General features: G+C 34.8%; 3 protein-coding genes across 4 annotated transcripts; 2 read left to right on the forward strand and 1 right to left on the reverse strand.

Moving 5' to 3' along the window:
- Window positions 1-1,508: 1,508 nt before the first annotated feature.
- Window positions 1,509-4,639, forward strand: si:ch211-171b20.3. Of its 2 annotated transcripts, none has more exons than XM_042752130.1 (7): window positions 1,509-1,833; window positions 1,995-2,046; window positions 2,322-2,461; window positions 2,866-2,998; window positions 3,078-3,173; window positions 3,276-3,331; window positions 4,207-4,639. In XM_042752130.1, the coding sequence occupies exons 1-7, from the start codon at window positions 1,641-1,643 to the stop codon at window positions 4,344-4,346; spliced, it is 810 nt and encodes a 269-aa protein (XP_042608064.1). In that variant the 5' UTR covers window positions 1,509-1,640; the 3' UTR covers window positions 4,347-4,639. The 2 variants fall into 2 exon arrangements, with proteins under 2 accessions (XP_042608064.1, XP_018922277.2); XM_019066732.2 differs by having other exon boundaries at window positions 4,181-4,638.
- A 7,375-nt stretch (window positions 4,640-12,014) lies between these two features.
- On the forward strand, window positions 12,015-16,322 carry LOC122134033 (somatomedin-B and thrombospondin type-1 domain-containing protein). Its single transcript, XM_019066735.2, has 5 exons — window positions 12,015-12,678; window positions 13,971-14,165; window positions 14,652-14,727; window positions 15,119-15,295; window positions 15,732-16,322. Exons 1-5 carry the CDS (start codon window positions 12,450-12,452, stop codon window positions 15,847-15,849), a joined length of 795 nt encoding a protein of 264 aa, XP_018922280.1. The 5' UTR covers window positions 12,015-12,449; the 3' UTR covers window positions 15,850-16,322.
- On the reverse strand, window positions 15,935-20,121 carry terf1 (telomeric repeat binding factor (NIMA-interacting) 1). The gene is made up of 10 exons (XM_042752154.1): window positions 19,904-20,121; window positions 19,656-19,757; window positions 18,482-18,606; window positions 18,311-18,397; window positions 18,081-18,230; window positions 17,587-17,696; window positions 17,319-17,357; window positions 17,004-17,101; window positions 16,663-16,733; window positions 15,935-16,566 (listed from the first exon to the last, which is right to left on the reverse strand). The coding sequence occupies exons 1-10, from the start codon at window positions 20,073-20,075 to the stop codon at window positions 16,408-16,410; spliced, it is 1,113 nt and encodes a 370-aa protein (XP_042608088.1). The 5' UTR covers window positions 20,076-20,121; the 3' UTR covers window positions 15,935-16,407.
- Window positions 20,122-23,475: the final 3,354 nt, after the last annotated feature.

A 23,475-nucleotide genomic window follows, 5' to 3' on the forward strand; every position in this document is an offset into this window, starting at 1 on the left:
GAAAAAAAGCACTATAATGCACTGTGCACATCACATTTTGTAATGGGGATATCAAGATTGATATGGAAACCAACCGAAGTATAAACAAACTGAATCCTAAAACAATACAACTGTGAAGGCTTTGCATGTTTGTTCCTGTGCGATACAAATGAAGTCTGAGAATGAAAACAGTTATTTGCCAGAACTGTTACCAGATGGCAAAGTAGAAAAGAGTCAGAGCTCTTTAAGAATGGATCTGAGATTTCTAAGACATCCTTCTCAGGAGATGCTCCTTAGCTCATAATGATCTGCACTGTCTTCATCGCCCTCTGCAGTTCTTTGCGTTCAGATTCAGAGCAGTTCTGAAGCTTCTGCAGCCAGTAGCTAGACCACAGTGAGTAGTGGAGATATAGTGCAATGCTGCTAAACCTCTCAATAGAACATCAATTGATGTGACTGGATGTCTGATAACTGTGGTGCCTCCTATAGCTGACAATCTTCTCCTAGGTCTTGTTAATGTTTGGGGAGAAGTTATTGCCCTGGCACTAAACCACTAGAACTTCAACCTCCCTAGAAAAACTTTCAAAACTCATTCCACATTTTTCCAAAACTGCCTGAAAGACATCAACTGTAGGTGTTGCTGGGGGGAGACACTCATTCATCTGACAGAAAGGAATGATCAGTAGACTATTACCAGAATGTGAGGGCTTCTAGTGACATTTTCCATGAACTAACGATTGAATCTATGACATGAATTATGTGTGCAAACATTCCACCAGCAGCTCACATTATAAACAAGTTTTAATGAACTTAGAAAACAGTGGATGAATCAAAAGAGCATTTGCACTTCAGTGTCTCAAAATCAGTCTTAGGCTATATGATGATTACATTATTATTGGAAACCTCAAAAGCCTACTCTACATATATTTATGGATTATACTCCATTATATTATATTTAAGTTCTTATTAATGAGATTCAGTCATCTTTAATTTTTCTCTTATATGCTATATTGTAGGTTTAGTATGCCATTATCTAATGTTTTTAATATATGTTCAGCCACATGTTGTATGAGTAACTTAATGAATGAATTGAGTCAGATCCACGATGCGTGTATGTTAAAGAGACAGATGCGTGTATGTTAAAAATGCCTTTACAAGCTCGCCACCTCTTGGATCGAGACTGTAATTACACATTCATTTCCGAAAGAGAACGATACGAGCTGCTTGTGTAATTCGTGTTTTAAAAATTCATACCCTTATTTTATGCAGTACAGTAAACAAATAAGTAAACAAAATAACAGTGGTGCTGTTTTTAACATGGGAAATTCATTAATGAATATAGGCTATTTTCTGTGATAGGCAATTCATACACAATTCAACTAATTCAAAACAACAAACTGCATAAGGTTATTTTACATCAACACGTTTACTTTTTTACGTTTATTTTTTTATAGCTGAAATCAAATAACATTTTGCGTTTATCCTGTCTGCTGTGTCACGTGGTTTTGGTAGTAGTAACTATGGAAACGTCAACGCAATGGACTATCAGCTTCCGTTTATTTGTACTTTTATTCATTGAAATAATGGCCTTAACTTGTAGTGTTAAGCTTCTTAAATTGCCTAAAATGACATTATAGTTCGTCTCACATCTGAAAGTGGAGATGAATCATTATACCGGCTTCGTTAGGCCTAAACTGATGTCACTGCCAACTGAAGCTCCTCTGATAATACAAAACATTACCAGTTATCCTTCAAACTACACCTCCAGTCCTCCAGTGTCTGGATGCTCCACGGCTGCTCAATCCAGACTGAATGTCTTCTCAGCAAGACAGAAATACCCATGCAGTCCGAGCGGTGAGGATACTGAGTCCTTTACATTACATGCTATTCACATTTCAGTGGCTCTCCAGCAAGATACAATACGATTTCAATATCTGTAACGTTACATTCAGTGCTGAAGAGTTTCTAGACAATGAATGTTTTACTAACATGTACATTTAATGTTTAATATTAAATTGTAGATTCAAGGGATCTAAATCCTCACAGTGTCAACTCTATTACTGAAGGGTGAGTATACTAACAAAATACTAATACCGTTTTTAAGACAAGCTGATGTGTGTGTGTGTGTGTGTGTGTGTGTGTGTGTGTGTGTGTGTGGTTTTAGGTATATAGGCTGTCTATATAAAAACTTCCACAGAAATCAATGCAAACACTGAGATAGGCCTACTAAGTCACTAAAGTTGGCATGTGTATTTCTACACAAACACTCTGTAATGGCAGCATGTATTAAACCACTATATGAGACATTATTCTACATTGTTTGTTTGTTTCCAACTTTACAGGCCTCTGGTTCCATTGTTAGCCAAAAATCGCTCAGTAGTCACCAACCGTACCTCACAAAGCCATGTGTCTGACAGTGGTATTTCTGACCGTCATTTCTTATTTGATAAACGATGGAGAAATGGAACTTACATCACTAATGGTATTGAAAATGCAATATTTATCCCTCTTTCCAATCATAAGATAGTAATTATGTCATTTATTGTATCATTATTAGTATACAAATGGGGGAAAAAAAGCAAAGAAAGTATCTTAATATCATGTGTATTTATTATTCATCATTATTTGATGAGATTGAACAAATGTGTAATTGGTAATTGGTTTCAGTGAGGTAGCCAATAGATGGCGCTCACAAATTGTACATGAATATTTTTGCAGCACATAATTTCAACATCTTTATCTTTTTAGATCTAAGTAAATTTAGTCAGGGATTGCTTTTGCAGTTATTTTAAATTAAAATGTTAAGATGATTCTATCATTAATAGATGTTTCTTTTGCTTTCTCTGGAAACCTTAGGACATAAATATGTTTATTTTCCTAAAACAGATGATGTGCTGGTGAACCACAACTCTACAAATCCACTCTCTCAGGAGTTCCATGTTTCTCGCTCTCATAATTTAACCAGATTTGCCCACCGCAAAGAACTCTGCCCGCGTGACCCAAGACCACTTATTTGCGGGTGAGTTCTTCAAGACTGTTGAAATACTGCAATATTTACTAATGTTCTCTACATCATATATTGTCTGCGTCAATTTCAGGTCTGATTATCTGACCTCATTTCCATCAGTTCTGTTACCAGCCTCTACCCTGTCTATCAGTGGACGACTCTGTATATCACAAAACTATAAAAACGGGTAAATTTTTTTTTTTTTTTTTTTTTTTTTTACTATACAATACATATTGTGTTTATTGTATACTTATTTTACTCTCTCTTGTTCTCATTCTCTGCATTTCAGATTAAGGATAAAAAACAGAGCGCACAATCTCTTCTCTGATGGTGCTAACAACAGAAGTGAGCTTCTAAGCTTAAATCTAACATTTAAATGTAATAACCCATAGATTTAGCACATGTGTTAGTTAGGTGTTTGCTTAATGTTTAACAGGTGAGATTGATGAATTTCACATGTGCTTGTGTTTTTCATGAGCTCACACACATAAAATACACACATTTAACACACTTAAAGGGATACTCCACCCCAAAATGAAAATTTTGTCATTATTCACTTACTTAAACACAAGCTCAGTTCGTCCTTAGAACACAATTTAAGATATTTTTGATGAAAACCTGTAGGCTTGAGACGCTGTTTCTACATGTATTTAGCTTTGATTTGAAATAAAACAGCTCATCCTTGTGGCGTGGGTGACATAAAAGAGCATACACAAAATACGGTGATATGGAGAGACACAGAGGAGACTGTTGACAAAGGAATTTTTAAATAAAGTCGTTATTTTTGTTTACTTTGCTTACAAAAAGTGTTCCCGTCACTTCATATAACCCAGATTGCACGTCTGATGGCAGATGGAGTATTCTGACGACGACTTTCATACCTTTTATGGATCTGGACACTGTTATTTACTTGGCAGTCTATGGGACAGTCACAAGCCTCTCGGTTTTCATCCAAAATATCTTAAATTGTGTTCTGGAGACGAACGGAGGTTTGGAACGACATGGGGGGTAAATGATTAATGACAAAATTTTCATTTTTGGGGTGGAGTATCCCTTTAATACTTAAGTACACACATACCTCACACACCCTGCCAGATTTTAGGCCATTACTGAAATTCCCAGTCTTTTGTATGAGGTGAGATGAGCATTACCTGTGTAAACCTGAATAAGCAAACTGTGCTCTTGTCTAACCAGCCTGTGGGCCGGTTATTGTTTTTCAGCCCAGTCGTACCCTGATCCACATCTGGGTGCCTCGGCCTCTTTTGTTCAGAGGCTCACAGAGATTTCCTCTCTGGAAGCAGAGACAGTCCGGCAGGAGAGGATGAAGAGACTCAAAAAGATCAATAGGCAGGACTCTTAATCGGAGTTCATTAGCCAAAGAGGAAACACTTGACTCCTGAAATCACAACTGTGCCAAGATGGAGTAAATAAAGTCAAGGAGAAGAACTTGAGAGGTACAGAGTGTTGTAGCGCAGCCACTATATTATAACTGAAATAAAATGAAAACGATGGCTCTAGCATTTATATTTCTTATGTAAAACTATCAGGGATTGTTGAATTTAAAGTGTATTCGCCAAGAATAACTGCCTTAACATTGCATTTATATATGTGTTACATATATAAAAAAACTTTATGCTTTGTGTACTGCCTTTAACTTTAAGTAAATATGATCATATCCAAAAAACATATTGTTGTCAAAGAAACAATTTGCTTCAACGTTATCTAAAAGTTAAGAACTGCATTATTAAATAGTATGAAACTCTAAGTGTATTATGTTTTTAATTGATAGCTTTGATAGTTTCATACGTATATATCAGCCAGTAGCATTTACAAACATATGGCTGTTGTATGTCTGAGCTGATTATAGAGTATACAGTGCATTACAGATACAGCAGTATTTTAATGCAGGTGGGAGGCTGCATCTTTGTGCAGGTTGTTCTGGAGAGCGTGGGAGAGCTCCATTCTACACCAAAGTGTCTTTTGTCGAAAGGAAAAGGGCCAGGTTGATTCGGTTCAAGAGTAGGTTGGCACATTCTGGGCAGAGAGAAGAGAGATAATGTCTTTTTGGCTTCAAGAGTTCATTTCAGGAACCACCTGCTATGAGAAGCAGATTAATGTTATTATTATTAATGATAATACTACTACTAATAAAAAATTATATATAATGATATATGATATACAGTGTAATAATATATGTATATTTGTAAAAAACAAAAAAAGTTTTTATTAGTAATCAATAAATGAATTAAAATTTTAATGATTGTAAAGTTTGTATATTATTATTATTATCATCGTTGTTGTTGTTATTCAATGAATACATGATAAATTGTATATAAATTATATTAATAAATGATTTTTGTTTTTTTATTATTATTATTAATACTTAATTGAATTTAAATAAAATTACATTACATTTTGGCAATTTAAATTGACAAAAAATAATTACATTTACTTTTTATTATTTTTATCATCATAATCATTATTATGAATCAATAAATTATTTATTATTTGTTTAAAATGGTAATGATTTCTAGAGGGTGATGTTTATATTAATTTATTAATTATTAATACTAATAATACTACTAATATTAATCAATAATAATTATTAATATAATATTATCAATGATAAATCAATAATAACTTATTATAATAACTATAATAATAACTTACAATATTATAAAATAATCAGTATTACTACTACTATTAATCAATAATACTTAATATAAATTAATTAAATTAGGTTAAATTAGGTTTTTATGAATCTAAATTTTTTTTAACTTATTTAGCTTATTTTTTTCTCATCTGCAAAGTTGCATTTAACTTTTTATTTTACTCAACAAGACTGTAACAGTTTCATAATGTTCTGTCTAAAGAGGTGCAGATATATGAAAATGTGAAGAGTGTATTTCAAACATATGCTATGAGCCAAAGTGAGCAAGCTGCACTCTTCATGGCTTTCAACTTTAGTCAATCAAAATGACCTGGAACAAACAGTAAACAAAGAGTCCTTTAATAAAACGCTGCTGTAGACCTGCCCACCAGAGGTTTATCATTTCAGCTCAGCTTGTTTTAACTCACTCCAAATCAGCCTGACTTCCAAACCCTACAGGTTAGAGCCCTTATAAATGTTACTTGTCATCAAGTGGTTATGTGCTATGGTTAAATGCTAAATGGATGAACTTTATGACATTTGGATGAGGAGTGAAATAATGAAAAGTATTGAAGTGCCACTATCATACAATATACCTGGCCTTTGTGGTCCATAAAATGACCAAGAGTGACGTGAGGTTTGTGTGCACTGGAAAGGAATGCGAGCTAGTCAAGTTAATGGTAATGATATACTTCAGTAAGTTCACTTACAGAGAGTAGACAGTGTCCTCCTCTATCTTCATGAATCTGAGAATAGAGACGGTACCCAAGCCAAACCTAAACACAGCCAAATCCACAAATCAAAAGGCCCAGATTTGGCAAGAGTTTTGAAGGTTAGCTCAATAGAACAGTTAGAACGAACAACACAAGTCCAGTTCAAAGAATGACTTTGATATCAGGTGACATTAATATGTCCAGTATAAAACATAAGAGACCTTTTAGAGTGACTTTACTGTGTTTCTCAGATAGCTCTGTGAGACATAAAATGTCAAACTAAAGCTTTCTTTTTTTAAAGTCACCAAATCAAAACTGACCTTTACTTTTTACTTTTTTACATTTACATTTAGTCATTTAGCAGAAGCTTTTATCCAAAGCGACAAATGAGGACAATAGAAGCAAACAAAAGAGCATTGATATGCAAGTGCTATAACAAGTCTCTTTTAGCCTAACGCAGTACACGTAGCAGTTTCTTAAGGCTTGGTTTTGGACTTATTGTGAAGGATTCACTTGTGCATGTTTTACCAAAGAAAAAAGTTTGTCTTCTTTCATCAAAATGTAATAACTTGCTCTGCTTCTGAAATGGCTTTTAATTTTGGTTTTACATCACCAGGTCCTCTTTTTTTTTTTAACCCTTTCAACCTGCACCTGTCATACACAGGCTACTTTTCACAATTCAAACAATTCAAGGTGGATAAAATCAGGTCCTGGCCCTACCTTTTTTTTTTTTTTAATTTTTAATTATTTTTTTATGCTTATTTTTAAATATCTTGTTTTACTCAGAAATATCTCATATTTCAGAAGTAATTCAATAGGTTGTATGTGAATATTTAATAGGTTGTGAATGACATTTCATCATTTAAATAATATGAATAGTTTGAATTAAATTTGCTTTGGTCCTGAGATTGTCATAGTAAAAAAAGAAAAAGCAGGCATCTGTAATTCATGGAAGCCCATTTCTGCCACATAAGGGGAAAAATGTAGATCATGAAAAATTCTAAATTGTGGAATTAAAAATCAAAACTATTAATACTCATTTAAAACTATGGGAAAGTTTTAAATTATTATACATCATAATTCATTACAACTTCATTGAAATGTCTACTTTTATGTCATCATTTTGACTTAATATCTCATAATTTCAGTTTTTCTCAAAAATATGAGTATCTCATAATTTCAACTTTCTGTCATCATTAAGGCTTAATTATGATTTTTTTTGTTTAATAATTTAGACTTTTTGTATAATAATTTCAACATTTATGTCTTAATTTTCTATTTTTATTATAATTATAATTTACCAAAAGCATGATGTATATTATAATTTAGCAAAAGCATGATCTTTTTTCTTAAATGGTGGAAATGATCTTGCATAGTATCTGTTCTTAAACTCAAACAAAATGATTAAAGCCCATTAAAAGTCTGAATCTGCATATGAAATGACTTGCATTAATCTTGCACTTAAGTCTCAAGTCTACTTTATTTATAAAGCCCTTTCCACTACAAAGTAGACCAAAGGACTGTACAGCAACACAACAATACAAGGACACTGAAAATAAAATTCAACAAAAACAGACAACGGAACAAATTACATCTTCCAAAAATCAACAATTAAAAGCCATAGAGAACAAGTATGTTTTCATGCGAGATTTAAAAACATCAACTGAGGGTGCAGATCTGATGTCAGGTGGAAGGGTATTCCACAGTCATGGGCCAGCGACCGAAAATCCGAGTTTTTGGAACTGAGAGCAGTAAGCAGTTAAATGATCTTTGAGGTCTACCAGAGCTCATATATGTATCAAGTCTGTAATATATTCTGGGGCCATATCATGGACAGCTTTAAAAACATACAGTAACACCTTATACTGAATCCGATATTTAATCGAAAGGCAATGCAGTTTTTCCAAAACTGGAGTAATATGCTCCCTTTTTTTCTGTACTAGTAAGCAGCCTCGTGGCTGCACTGGCGCACTCCTCAAAAAAGTGCATTACAGTTGTCCAAACAGGAGGAGATAAATGCATGAATCACTATCTCAAGGTCAGCAACAGACAAAAAGGATTTCATTTTTGCAATAGTTCTCAACTAAAGAACTTTTCACCACACATTTCATCTGATGATCAAACGTTAGAGCCGAGTCAAAAATTACACCCAGATTCCTTATTTGGGACCACACATTTGTTGTCCATGTACCTAAAACATCATTTATGTCAATTATTTGGCCCAAAAATTATAATTTCAGATTTACTCGCATTTAGCTGTAGGTGATTTTGCTCTAACCAGCCCTTCACCTCCTCAAGACATAATAACAAAGATGAATGAGAAGTTGGTCCTCCAGATCCTCCAAATAAATCTGAATACCATCAGCATAAAGATGATAAGACATAAAAGACACCTAAAGGCAGCAAAAATATTGAAAACAAAATAGGCCCCAAAATGGAGCCCTGAGGAACTCCACAATCAATAGAAAGAGGAAGAAAATTCCCCAACCCTCACTGAAAATGCTCTTCCCTTCAAATAGGAAGAAAACTACTTTGAAACAGTACCTCTCACACCCACAACATGCTCTAAACATTTAATAAGGATGTCATGATCTATTAGCTAAAACGCTGCACTAAGGTCAAGCATAATTAAAGCTCCTCGACTACCCAAGTCTGCAATGAGTAACAAATCATTGGAAACTCACAATAAAGCTGATTCAGTGCTATGTCCTGCCCTGAAACCAGACTGAAAGGCATCTAGCACATCATTATTAGCCAAAAAACAGCTCCGCTGAGATAAAATCACTTTCTCCAATATTTTTGACATACAAGGCAGTTTTGAAATTGGCTGGTAATTTGTTAAAACCAAAGGGTCCAGAGCAGACTTCTTGAGAAGGGGCTGAATGACTGCTTGCTTAAGACATAATGGAAAAATACCTGTAGAAAGGCTACAGTTCACAATAGATGTAATACTTGGTCCAACAAAATCAGCCATCGGACCAAGCAAACCTGAGGGCAAAACATCCCAACTGGTAGATGGACGTTTCAATTGAGCAATAATATTACTAATATCGGTAGATTAAACCAGATCAAATTAATCAAAAGTGTTGACATTAATAGCATCATCTGTTACCTTTCCATCAAGCTTACGAAACTTGGACCTAACGTTTTTAGTTTTTCCAGAGAAAACATTTAAAAACTTGTCATAACGCTCTGTAGATGGAGGTATAGCATTTAGATTAAGAAACCTATTAATAGTTTGAAACAAAATCTTTGGTGAGTTTGAGTGCTGCGATATTAGAAAAATAGGCTGCTTTACCATCCTTTACATTATTCAAGGATATGCATTTAATCACACTTTTACTCTTTTACTCCTGCTGCTCCACAGTGAAAGTCTAATTCTTTTTTTGGATGAAATAACAGTTGGAGTTTGGACCCACTCTACTTTTGGTCAGGCTCAGAGAACATCCTGTAGCTTTACAATCTTCCCTCATGTGCTAATGATGAGAAACACCTCACATAAACACAACACCACACTCTAAAAAAAAAAAATAAAAAAAAAAAACAGGTTTCACAGTCGACTGATGCAAGACAGCAGGGGTCACTGGTCCTAATATGTCTTCAAAAATGGCTAAACCAGTGTTGTTCTGATTTTATTCTGTCTTAGAGTACAGTTTTCCTCTCTCTCTAGTTCAGCATTACAAACAGACTCTCTGTTCTGTCCATTGTCAACAATGAGAGCACACCTGCACCTTAGACAAACAGAAGCGGGTGTCTGCATGGATACTCTCTACATAACCAAGAGCTGAGTCACTCTATCAACAAGCCATCAGACTCTAACAGATGGAAAGTGAGTGAAGAGGAAGTTCTGGAAACCTGAATAAATGCTCATTCATTATAGATAATGTGATATTATGACATCACATTAAAAGAAGAGATACATAGATTGAGATAGAGTTTGAGAACATGCATGTAGAGATCATGACAAAATGCCATGGAAACTTGAGAGAGATTTTGAAAGACTGATTTTTTTTATTCATTTACTTATTACAAAACACTTTAAAATAAATCTGAATGAAAATAAAATTTAAAAAAAAAATATAATACTAAAATATTAATAAAATATTCAGAAAATAAACAAAAAATCAAAAAAAAAAAAAAAAAAAAAAAAACAAAACAAAACATAAGTTAGAAAAATAGTCATAAAATAATAAATTACATTGCCTGAGATGGCACAATACAATTTCTTGGCATTTTAAGGTGTCTTCATTTCATGAATGTTTAAAAAGTCTTGATTAAATTTATTTTATTTATCATTTTTGGAAAAGTGGAAAAAAGTGGAAAAAGCATGAAATAACCCAGAAAACTGTTTAAGTTGTAACAATATCTCACAAAATGGCTGTTTTTACTGTATTTTTATTCTAATAAACGTAACATTGGTGAGCATAAGAGACTTCTTTCAAAACCCACAAACTTTTGAACAGTAGTGTAGATGAAGTGTATTAGCATGTGTTATATCTTTGCAAACTGATTGTAATATTTAGGGGTGCTCTGGCACCAGTGCCATGGGGCTGGTTTGATTTAGCGTTTATTTGCATTGGTTTGGTATCCACATTGGCAGTTTGTATCCAGGCCGGTTTTCTCAGGGTGCTGTGGTATGCATAACATTGACATGACCCCACATAACTCTCCTTTACGAATACACCATAAACACTCATACACACACACACACAATGCAGTTAAACACGCTAAATGTGGAAAGTCCATTCAAACATGCAAATGAATAAACCTATTTTTCAAACTCTACAGACTGAGTTTCAAAGGCCAGCAGGGAAATCAGCCACATTTGATGCAAAAATGTATATTTCAATGTATCCAAAAGAAAACCTGCACAATACATTCTATTTGATTTCTTAATAAAACAGATGGCTGATGCTAGACAAGCTTGATACAAATGTCTTATATGTTTACTTTCAGAAACAGTTCCCACCATTCTTCCATTTGCAGCAATATTGTGCCTACTGAGCGGTGATGTCATTTCCTGTGGTTTGATGATGATGCTAAAGAGTGTTACTCTTGCTTGAATTGGCTCCCTTGTTGCAGCGAACAATCAAAGCAGTGGAGTTTGCCGACAGTCTCAACAGATCTCCTAGAGGTTAATTCTCACTAATATCCCGTCTTTGCCTTGATCTTGCTCTCTGTGCATGAGCAGCCCCTCATTCCTCTCATGATTAGGCCGAGTGCCCTGTGGAGGGACAACGGTCTCAGCCAAAAAATATTCTATCAACATCCACATTTTAAATAAACACACATATAATTTGTAGTTTTGAATTTCTGAACTTTCTAGTTCCACGTTTCTTGCGTTTTGACTTTTTAAACTGGTTTATATATAGACTTTGAACTTTTCAGTGTGTGTTGTAAATAAACCCACACATAGATCCTGACTTTGATTGAGTTATGGTTGTATACTAATTAGATAAGTACTAATTCAGTAACCTAATTCTCTCACCTAATCACATTTCCATCACTTCAAAGAGGAAACGTCCCAGACATACCACCGTTAATGTACAAACATTACATGAAGTCTCTCTGTGGGAGTTTCCATAGCAGAGGTGGATGCGCTCATGTACTGTCTGCTCTTGTGAAGTCGATATGAAGATGTGACAGCAACCGGGCCGTGTGCTGCCCCAGGCTCTGTAGACTGGAGCAAGGCCAAGTGTTCACATTCCTCCCACTGTTTCTCTGCTGTACAAGCTTCAGAAACAGGCTGGGCACTGATTTGAGATCAGTTTGCTGTGGTACAAAAGGGCATAGCAGCCAAAAGGGCAGTATAGAGAGAGAGAGCTTTCACACACCCTTCACTCTCTACCTCGTTCACTTTTGTGTGCTGGAACAAGGGCAGACGGATTTTACAGACACATTAAATTCCTCTGCTCTGATTGCCACAGAATAGCTCTTTCTTTGTTGTTTGGTCACAGGAATTCCAGGTCACAAGGATTCCTCCGACAAGCATGACCCCACCTGTGACAGATTCATTTCCTCTCCAGGAGTGAGACCTGTGGCACTGACTTCAAGAGGAACCGAAGACAGTAACAGGGACTTTTTAGAGTTCTTTTTGGAAATGATGGGCTTGTTGTCACTGGACCGGAGTGCTCTTCTGGTGGTGGCTGCTGTTTTTGGGATGTACCAGTTTGTAGAAGGTGGATGCTCAGGAAGGTGCTGTCAAGGTACAGATTTCACCTGTGCCACTACTGACTGGAGGATGGACCGTGTCTATGAGACATGTTATTGTGATGAGAGGTGTTTAAAAACTAAAGACTGCTGCTTTGACTACCCAACAGAGTGTCCAGGTATGTGGTACAGTAATATTTCGGCAGATGACTAGGCATTTTTTTTAGCACATATTTACCAGCACATATTTTAAATTGTATAAATATAAAATGATAGATTTTATACATCAGTTAATGTAGTTAATTTAAATATTACTGTGGTAGTAATGTAGTCTTTCAATGAAAGGAATAGTTCACCATAAATTAAATGAGAGTCTGCTGAAAATGTACTCATCCTCAGGCCATCCAAGATTTACATGAGTTTGTTTCTTCATTGGAACAGATTTGGAGAAATTTAGCATTACAACTCTTGCTCACCAATTAATCCTTTGCAGTGAATGGGTGCCGTCAGAATGAGAGTCCAAACAGCTGATAAAAACCTCACAATAATCCACACCTTGTGAAGTGTTTGTAATAAACAAATTCAGAGTCCTCTATCCATAATATTGGTTTCTCCATTGAAAAAGTTGGCTCATCTGAAACAGTCAAAAACAGTTCTAAACAAATATGTCAGTGTATTTTAATGTGAGAGGACAACAGAGGATAGACTTTTCAATGGAGGAAACGTTATTATGGATTTTGGCCAGAAGCGACAGTTTAAATGAAAAATGCCTTAATGATAGATTTGTTTCTCAAAAACACGCAGCTTTTCACTTCACAAGACATTAATTGATTAAATGGCATGTGGATCAATTTATATTTTAGGGATACTATTTCTTCCTTTCATAAGAAAGCAGTCAGCATCAAAGCATTCATAATTGTAGCAATGCATGAGCTGTCAAATACAAAAAAAATTGAGCAAGACAGAATTCAATTCAGTCATGTATCCTATACAGATCTGCCAGGACCGTGTCCGTTTTTACACTGAGCTATCAAATCTACACTGACTCATTGTTAATGTAGTGCCAGTCCAAAACTGATGTAGGACTGAGTCATTTTTATTTTTTATAGCACTAATAATTCAAAAAAGTTGTTTGCCATGTCACAACTTGACACAAGCATTATACTAATATTTATATACCAGTGGTTCTCAGACTTTATGACTCAAAGTCATTTTTTTTTCTCTCAAAATACAAAAAAAAAAAAAAAAAAAAAAAAAAAAAAAAAATATATATATATATATATATATATATTAGAGCTTGGCATACTAAGAAAATGTATAGTCATTAAATGTGTCAAAAAAGGATGTTGAGGATCCCTTGGAAGTTTGTTAGGGCCTAGTGGGCCCCCACTGGTTTGAACTGCTGATTACTGTAAATCTGTCCAAAATGTGCTGATCTCGGTCCCGTTTCTCACCTGTGGGTTGTTTTTAGCTCAGCCGTGTGTAGTGAGTGAGTGGAGTCATTGGAGCGGGTGCGCACAACCCTGCCAGCCCTCATTCCGGGTCCGGAGACGTAGTGTTGAGAGACTGCCCCAAAACAGCGGACAGGCCTGTCCGAGGCTGGAGGAACAGGCCGGATGCATGGAGTATCAGGACCGCCAGGGAGAGTTTTGTGCTTCTGTGCAAGGTCAATATAGGCTATATTTTAGGCCCAAATGCAGAACAGATGTTCAACAGTGTAATCATTTCAACGTTTTCCATAGACAACATATATGTGACCCAGGACCACAAAAAATAAATTTCTCAAAATTGAGATTTATTTGTTATGATAGGGCATTATTTGGCTGAGATACAACTATTTGAAAATCTGGAATCTGAGGGTGCAAAAAAATCTAAATATTGAGAAAAACTCCTTTAAAGTTGTCCAAATGATGTTCTTAGCAATGCATATTACTACTCAAAATTTAAGTTTTGATATATTTACAGTAGGAAATTTATAAAATATCTTCATGGAACATGATCTTTACTTTACTTTTAAGTTGATTTAATTATTAATTTTTAATACATTTATACATTATATTTTTACAAGTATTTTTAATTTGATGGTCTAAAGTCGATCACTTAGCTGTTTATTGGTGGAATCTAAACCGGGACTGTGTTGGATTAATTCCAGGAGCAGCATTTATAACAACAATGGAGTACAGCAAAGGCAGAACACATGATTTGTATGGGGCCCCAGTGGATGCTGGGTATGTATCACCGTAGATTAAACAAGCACAAAGACACTGTTCATGATAAGAATTTGTGATGAGAAGCCTGTTTACCCATTTCAACAAATAGTTCATGACTTCAGTTTAAGCTATAAAAACAGATTGTCACAATATTTAACTTCTTGTAATTGCAATTTAAAATGCGACTTGATTTAATATTTATATAATTCTGAAGCAGAACAGTGCTATAACCTCACAATGTGACTAATTCTTATAATTTATCCTCTCTCTCACAATTAACACTTAAAGGGATAGTTCACCCAAAAATGAAAATTTGATTTTAATCAAATATTAAGCAGATAAACATCAAATTTTCATTTTTGGGTGAACTATCCCTTTAAGTCACTTGATGATGGCGTGTGCTCCACAGTTTCTGTATGGAGTTCAAGATGGAGTCTCTGACAGCGCAGTGCATGGTGGAGAACAGACCCTACACGCGCTGGATGCAGTACTTGAGGGAGGGCTACACCGTCTGTGTGGCCTGCCAACCTCCGGCGATGAACAACCACAGTCAGAGCTGCCAAGGAGACGGTAACCTAGCTGAGAGGTAGTGTACCCATAATGCCACAGTGTTATTTTTAGAGAACCTGATTCTGATGCAGCAACAATAACACATCATCTTGTGAGTTCAGATGATTTCATGCTGAAAAAACAACAACAGAATTGCAAAAGACTCCATTTTAAAACTATTAAGTTTTTTTTTTAATAAGTTATTTTAAAATTCACAATATTAGTTTGTACTGCACCACATATCAAAAAAAAAAAACCTTAAATCTTACCGAACACATCTTTCAAAAACGCAAATATAAACTATAAAACTAGCCATTGCAAGACAAGTCAAGCATTTCATGCCAGAAGCCTTTAAATGTCATGGAATGAAATCAAACACAATGCAAATGAAATGTAAACCACAAAACTCATAATGCTAAACAAATAAGGTTTTTGTACCTCCACCTGATGGTAGACTCTTCTTGTCTTGGCAGGGATGAGCTTCTACACTGGCAGGCAGTGGGCAGCCCTCACTGCAGAGGAACATGGAGGAAAGTTCAGAGACTACAGCACTGCTCCTGTCCACATGTGCACAGCTTCATTTTCATTTAAACACACCTAAGATGATTCTTCACTCCCTTGTTAAAATCCACAAATGAACATGTCCCATTACATAATTCAGAAAACCAAACAAATCACACTTTCACATATATTTATTAAAAGCTCTTTAGTTTTTACAGTTATTTCAAACTCCCTTCTTCCTTTGAAAATCTCTAGGAACAGATTTAAAGCAAAAAAATACAAAAACAAAAAAGCGCTCACATTTGCCTCACTTGCATCCTCTACTGGACAAATTTTGGTCTTATGGTTCAAACAAGCAACAACAGAAAGCTTTTAAAGCCGTTTTTCCAGCAGGGATACTTCTGCTAAATAGTTTTTACTTTTAATTCACAAAACAGTGCTCGTGAAACACATTTTGTGAAATTACAAGCATAACAATGGAATTATTCACTGAACTCTGAAACACTTGTGTGTATAAATGCATTACTTAAACTTAACCGAAATAAAGAAAGGAGTAAAAAAGTGACTTTCAAAAAGTGACTGAAAACAGCTTTAATACTGAAAGCTTCTAAAGCTCATTAAATACTAAAAGCAGAAGCCGCCGGCAGCTCAATAGCCTTCGGTTTTCTTCAGGATTCTCCATCTGTCTTTAAGATTAACACCGGTGCGGTTGTCAAACTCAAAGTCATTCAGGATCATTCTCCATTTGCCCTCTCCATACTTCCTCACACCCGCTTTCAGCTTCCTGTCTTCTTCTGTGGTCCATTTCTGAAAGGAACAAACACTGATGCTGTTCTTATGCGTACAAATGCTTGTACTGTAAACACACACACAGTGAAGATGTCCACCTTCAGAGTAACTCACCCTTCTGGGCTGGCTTGTCACACTAACATTGCTTTGTAAATCTGAACAGACACTACTTCTCCTGGAGATTTCTGTGTGCATAAAACAGCATTTATTAATGATTAGAGATTTTCATGTTCTTAGAGTTTTTAAAGAGTTGTTCTAAACGTGTCTGATGTTATTTCTGTGGAACACAAAAACAGAATTTTAAAGAAGTTTATGGCACACGTTGTATGTAAAGTATGTAAAGTATGGGAAGTATTTTTCTCATGGAAAAACATGAGTGAGATTTTTAGTAGACTATCCTTTAAAATGACAACATAATGATTCAGTAAAAGAATATACATTAAATGAGGACGTACTGTAAATGGAGGTTCTCTTGCGTGTGGTTTGCTCTTTCTTGGCAGTTTCAGGTTTCCATACGTGATGAATTTGCTTTGAAAAAAGCTTCCTTTTGGGTCTATGAGGGAGACAGAATTATTTCAATTTCATGAATTTGTTTTCAATTAAAGCAATCAGAATTAAGTTAACTAAGTCAAATCATTTGAGAGAGAAAAACAATAAGGTAAAGTAACTGAGGTCAGCTTCTCTTGAGAATTATTGCAGAGTCAGGTGACAGTTAATGTTCATATATTGTAAGTGTATGTCGCTGTTGAAATCACTTTCAAGGCCCTCACCTGATATTTAGCACCAGTGGATTCACCTGTTCCTCATTACTGTGGAAACACCATCATCAAATACATAATTTATTTATTATTTCAAATATTTTATTCAGTTAAAATGCATATTAAATAAAAAATTCACAAAAAAAGTCTGTACAATTTAAGATTATGCTTTAGAAAAGAGTTTTATTCAATTTATTAATGACCAGAACCTAATAAATAAAATGTGAATTAATTTTAATAACAGCAGTTTAAATTGTATAGATGAAAGAGATGGTTTTACTCTTCTGGTTTGTTTGACTCTGTGCTGGATGGAGTCCTTTCACTTCCATCCTGTTCGGATGAGGTTTTCTCTGATCTCTCATGACGGGCTTGAACCACTTTTAATGCTGCCTAAAATAAAAACATACACAAAAAAAAAAAAGGTGTGAGGCACTTCATTGCATTTCTTGTAATATGCAGCAAAATACACAGTCCATAAATCGCAAAGTAAACCATTAGTGGCAAGCAAATCTGCTCTTAAGAGCTCAACATCTCGTCTTTACCTTTATTAGGTGGTTATTGAGTATTGAGGGTGAAGCTAATTGCACAATTTCCATCCCATACCCTCTCAGGAAAACACCACAATTCTAAGATGTCATTAGGCAAATACGGTAAGCACATTGAAAGCACAGTCAATGAAGCCCATTAGGACTTTCCCACAGGATGCAGCAAAACAAATCAGAGTTTTTCGTAAGGTGGATTTGTTTTTTGGTAAGCATAACAAAGTCCTCGTACTTCGAATAAGAATACGGAGGAGCCTTCCTTGCTGAATGTGTTGAGGAATGTGTCAATGTTCTCCAACAGCTGGTCGAAAGTGAAGTTCATCAGGAGCTGATCATATGCATCCTTCTTACTCACAATGGTGGTCAGCTTTCCTTGAAGTTTCTGTTGGGAAAAAGTGATGTTAATTTGCTGCACTGTATGAAAAAGCATGTTAAACTGTAACGGGTTAAATAAATACGCACCGCTGGTAACTCAGTCTCTTTTTCCAGCAACTTCAGGGTTTCATTGGCCAACTTTGAATCTCCTTTCTTCACACACACAGCGACAGACTTGGACACAAAATGAAAACAGAACTTTCAAGACTGAATCCCATTCAAAAATGTGGAACATCAGTCACTCTCAAACATATGTACCTGAACAATCAGTAGCGTCTTGATCTTAGCATGCAAGTCTGAATCAGATACTTCCTTTAACGACTCCCAAATCGGCAGCGCTGACATCAAGGGAGTGATTCGAGAAACATGATCATAACGGACTTCTGAAATACACAACACAAGATGGATTTTGACACGATGGATTAGCTGATGGAACGGCCACTGAATCTTTTGTTTCCATTCGTCTTTGCATCTTAAAAAAAAAGAATTTATTTTTTTGTGATATACCATATACAGTATTTTCACAAAATCTCATGATCTATCTTGAATGAGGCTTCGTCAAAACTGTAAAAGACTTATGATGAATTAAAAAATTAGAAAACAAATCATAAACGTTCTCCAAATGCCATCATTTTACAACAAGTGTGCTTATGAATTTATAGCCGTCATCAGGTTTTCAGTGTTTTACATATAAGGTGAGTTTTTAAGTTAGTAGTTATACATCTTCACTTCAGTAGCACCTCAAATTCCTTTTTACATTCATAAAGGGTTTAACAGAGAGGTTTAAAAAAAAAAAACTTGGTTTGTTAAAAAAAAAAAAAAAAAAAATATATATATATATATATATATATATATATATATATAAATTATAAATAAAAATTTTATAATTATAAAAACGTTGTAAAAATGTATTTTTTTATTTATTTCTCTGGCTGTAGATCCGAAATCTCTTCTGTAAACACACCGAACTCAAATATTTCTAAATGAATCAAGAATTCTGAACCCGGCTTTATTCAGTGTTCAGATTTCTGTTCTGGATTTCATGCAAATGTGTGCATGTTTAATTACATAATGCTTATTCGCATAAGTATAAGGTTACATAACTATTCAGAAAACTTGCAATACAAAACTAATGTCTGAATGTAATGTGAAGAATAAACTATGGACTGATGGTGATATCGATCACTTTAACGTCTTTACTTTATACAACTGTGGTTTCTTTCTTTGAATTAAAATATTAATTTAAATTTCCAGGTTTTTCACGACCGTGACAGCACTGCGAGTACGTCATGGAGTTACACTGTTACTTAGACGCAAAATGTCCAGCTATTATTTCAATTAACTGTAAAGCTAAGTAAGGTTCTTACAAAGAAAATGTGTAAACGAAAAGAAATTATCTGGCACATGTAAATGTACATTGCTAATAATGTACCCAGGTTTTCCCCGTCCATCACTCTGGCTAGGAAGCAGCAGATGGTTCTCTGAGTGGGGTGATCGGACCTGTGAGAACACGTCTCGAGATCATCCACTATACCTGTGGAGTAAACAACAAACAACAAATGAGAATACAGTACAAACAACATCTCCAGTATTATTAAAAATAAAGAATAGGCTAAATAAAAGCATCTAGTATTAGCCATTATAATAAAACAATTATTTACTACACTCAAAACACATTACTTTCAAATAGTTTCAAAGTTTTACGAAACTCCGGCGCAGATCTGTCTCTGAAGAGCCGACATAATGACGCGAAGTAATAATCGATCATCCATGACTGGACAACACCCTCGACTTCAGTTAAATTCACTTTATCAGTCGTGCTGGATATAATCTCACTCGACGACCCCTCCATTTCTTGTTTATGTTGAAAAGAAACGTTCCCGCCAAACAGTGACTGTGCCGCGGGTGGAGTTTATGAGACAGTCAGGCCGCAGCGCCACCTGTCGGCGCGGAGGAATCAACAAGAGGAACGGTTTATGGTGGAACTGCATAAAAGCTTTGCTCAAAAACTTCACAGCTACGTCAACAATGAGGCGTATTTTACATATTATTTTAAAATATTTTGCGTTGAGTTGATTTTCCTGTGTCTGTAGGACGTTTCCCATTTCCGCAGGTAGGCATAAGTTAGCTCCAACATGAAACAAATCATTATTTTGGTGGGAAAAGCACAGCAGAAGCCTTGGGTTTGATGAATTATGTGATGTGTAGGTGGTTTGTTTGAATCTAAAATATTACATCCTGGTCTTATAAAATTAAAGATATTGGATCTAGCAGAAATCAATATTTTTTAATATACAAAATATAGGCCTAGAAGAATCGACCAACATGTAAGTTTCATAAGTTTATCTTCTTATTTCCATCTTGTTAGTTATATCATGCTAATTATATTATACACGTGTAAATAATACATTTATTTTTATAAACCAGATTAATACAATCATATTTCCTTTCATATAAATGACAACATAAGCATTATAAATTCTACTTGACAGATTTGACCTGTATACACTCTATTATATAGCCTACATTAATATTCTAGACAAGCATATAAACTACATTAAAAGCAGAATCTTAATGACTAATCAATCAAATCCCCGAATGAACTTTAACTTGAGGATTTACTTCAAATGGTTGAGATAGGCTATTGCTTTCAGCGGAAAACATAATTAAATACATTTAATAGAAATAATAATCATTTAATAGAATAGATCGCGAGAAAATTTGTGTAGAAAATAAACTAACACTAGATGTCACACTAGTTCAACCCCATGCACACGTTTGCTAGTGAACCCTGGCATTAGGGATGAAGGATGTGTGTGGAATTGACTTCTGTAATTATTTAGTAATCTTTTTTGTGACAATTGTAATTGACGACTTTTCAGGATTCTTGTTTTGAATGTGTTTAAGTAATTTATGCCATTTTTTTAATGTCTAGCTGTTGTGTACTGTGAAGAGGAAAAGGGTTGAATAAAGACAGGAGATGGAGGTTGCAGAACACAAGTGGGTTATTTACACATTTATTTGCTATCCTGCATATGCTAGAAGACTTAACATAGACAATGCAGTTTATTTTACAGAAATGTTGACATACATGTACCATGACAAAGTGTTCTGTGATCACATAATTGTACAGATTACTACATGCATTCAAAGATGCTGATATGTGCAGAAACAGTCTGCAGCTTAAAGGTGTCTACGGACATTGAGATACAAGTTAACATCATTTAAACAAACAAACAAACAAAAAAAAGAGGCAGAAGACGTGAGAGGAAGAAATACAATGTAGCAAGGATGCATGGGAGAACAGGCTATGACACATTCATATGTAACCTCGCTTTCAAACAAAAAATAAAAAAATAAAACCACACGCTTGCCATGACGATATATATATCACAAATGATCATGTGATGAGAAACATGCTTTTTCACAGTCCATCAGCTGTTAAAAGTTCGTTTTACCATTTACAAAGTCACACAGACCCAAATTCCTTAGCATCTACTGCTCCCATAAAGGCCAATGGGAGATGCTTCTAGTCATATGATGACATGCTACAGATATATAAGCAGTTGATTGCCTGGAGTGAGTTATGAAGAAAACAAAAGAGTTTAACAGTACCGACTTTGAGCCCCACTCATTTGCCTTTATTCACCAGGTGCTCAATGGTGTGAATCTTTAATTTGTGCAATAGTTGAAACTGTAATTTCGAAATGCCACAAAAGAATCTGCCATTGACAGATAAAAATACTATAAATAACTTTTATCTTATGAGCTGTTCAAATGATCAGCGCTTTGAAATTGTATTTTTGAGCATACGCAAGTATTTGTAAGACATGAGACATTTCGTTATATCATATGAGCATTTCGTTTTGCTTGTGTTGGCATCACTTTAAAGGGATAGTTCACTCAAAAATGAAAAGGCCGTCATTATTAACTCATGCTCATACATTATTTTTTTATGTTTAGATATTTTGAAGACCGTTTTTATCCATATAATCAAAGTCAGCACAGTCCAAAATAACACTGAACTCCATTGACTTTCACTGTATGGATAAAATATCAGCTATGTTCCAAAGAAGAAAGAAAGTCATACAGGTTTGGAGGTGAGTAAATGATGACAGAACTTTCAGTTTTTGGTGAAGTATTTCTTTTAAACAGTTGTTGTTGTGTATGTGGTACTGAGGAAATTGCAGCAGCATTAAATTGCTGAAAAAAAAATGAAACAAACTCCATTCATTTACTGTAACAGAGGTGCTTACAGGCGGTGATAGCCAGGTACAAAATTTGTTACAAAACTTCATTCACTGATGACTTAACCCTCAATATTTATATACAGCATCGCCATATAATATGTGGACACTTAAATTTCATACAAAATATCACACTAAGTAGCATTTGCAAGATTTTATTTTTCTTGAAACTGTACTTTTCTTTATTTTTCAAAGTAATTGAGTCTTTTTGAATACTTTTTCCTACCAGTTTATACTGTACATTAATATTTGACAACCAAAAAGTGTCCAAAAACTTCTGTCTCTTATTATTGTAAAATGTTTTGCTTTAAAAGTGTGCTTGTGCTATGTATCTTTAAAATAAATTCAACTTAATTTGATATTTTGTAAAAAATATCATACATTTTGTCCAGATATTTTTGGGGCCACTGTATATGAGGCATATAACGCACAACAGGGAAGCTGACCATCCTGTGGGAATGCATGAGATGGGCCATTATTCAACAGTCTGTCAAAACAGAAACAGGCAAGTGACAACGTTCTTTAAAAAACAACGACAACAAAAGAAACAAGATGATGCGTTCTTTAAATGAAGAAAACATAGACATCCACCATATCAGAAGATTAGTGTCGTAGAAAACCTGAGAACTTAATATTACGCATATCTATTACTTAAAGACCTGATTTTTTTCCCCCTATAAAAAGTATAATTTTTCTGTACAGTGCTATATGAACAAAGCCAACTGATTTGTTGCCTTCTCATAAATGTTTATGAAGAGGCACGCATCATTTTAACCACCATACGGCAGGAAATTGTGGTCGTGCAGAATTTTGGTTTAGAAAAAATAGAACCGCTGTCAGCATTAATTAATAAAACAAAAATACTTTTTATGAGCCCATTAAATCATTTCAAGAGTTTGTTTTTCAGATTTCAAATGAACCTGTTTGTAGACATTTATAAAAGATCCTCCTGGTTTAATTTGTCAGAAGAATCTTATTTGAAGAGTATAACCAGAGTGATTCTGA

Source organism: Cyprinus carpio, chromosome B24 (genome assembly GCF_018340385.1).
Source record: "Cyprinus carpio isolate SPL01 chromosome B24, ASM1834038v1, whole genome shotgun sequence".
Lineage (NCBI taxonomy): Eukaryota > Metazoa > Chordata > Actinopteri > Cypriniformes > Cyprinidae > Cyprinus > Cyprinus carpio.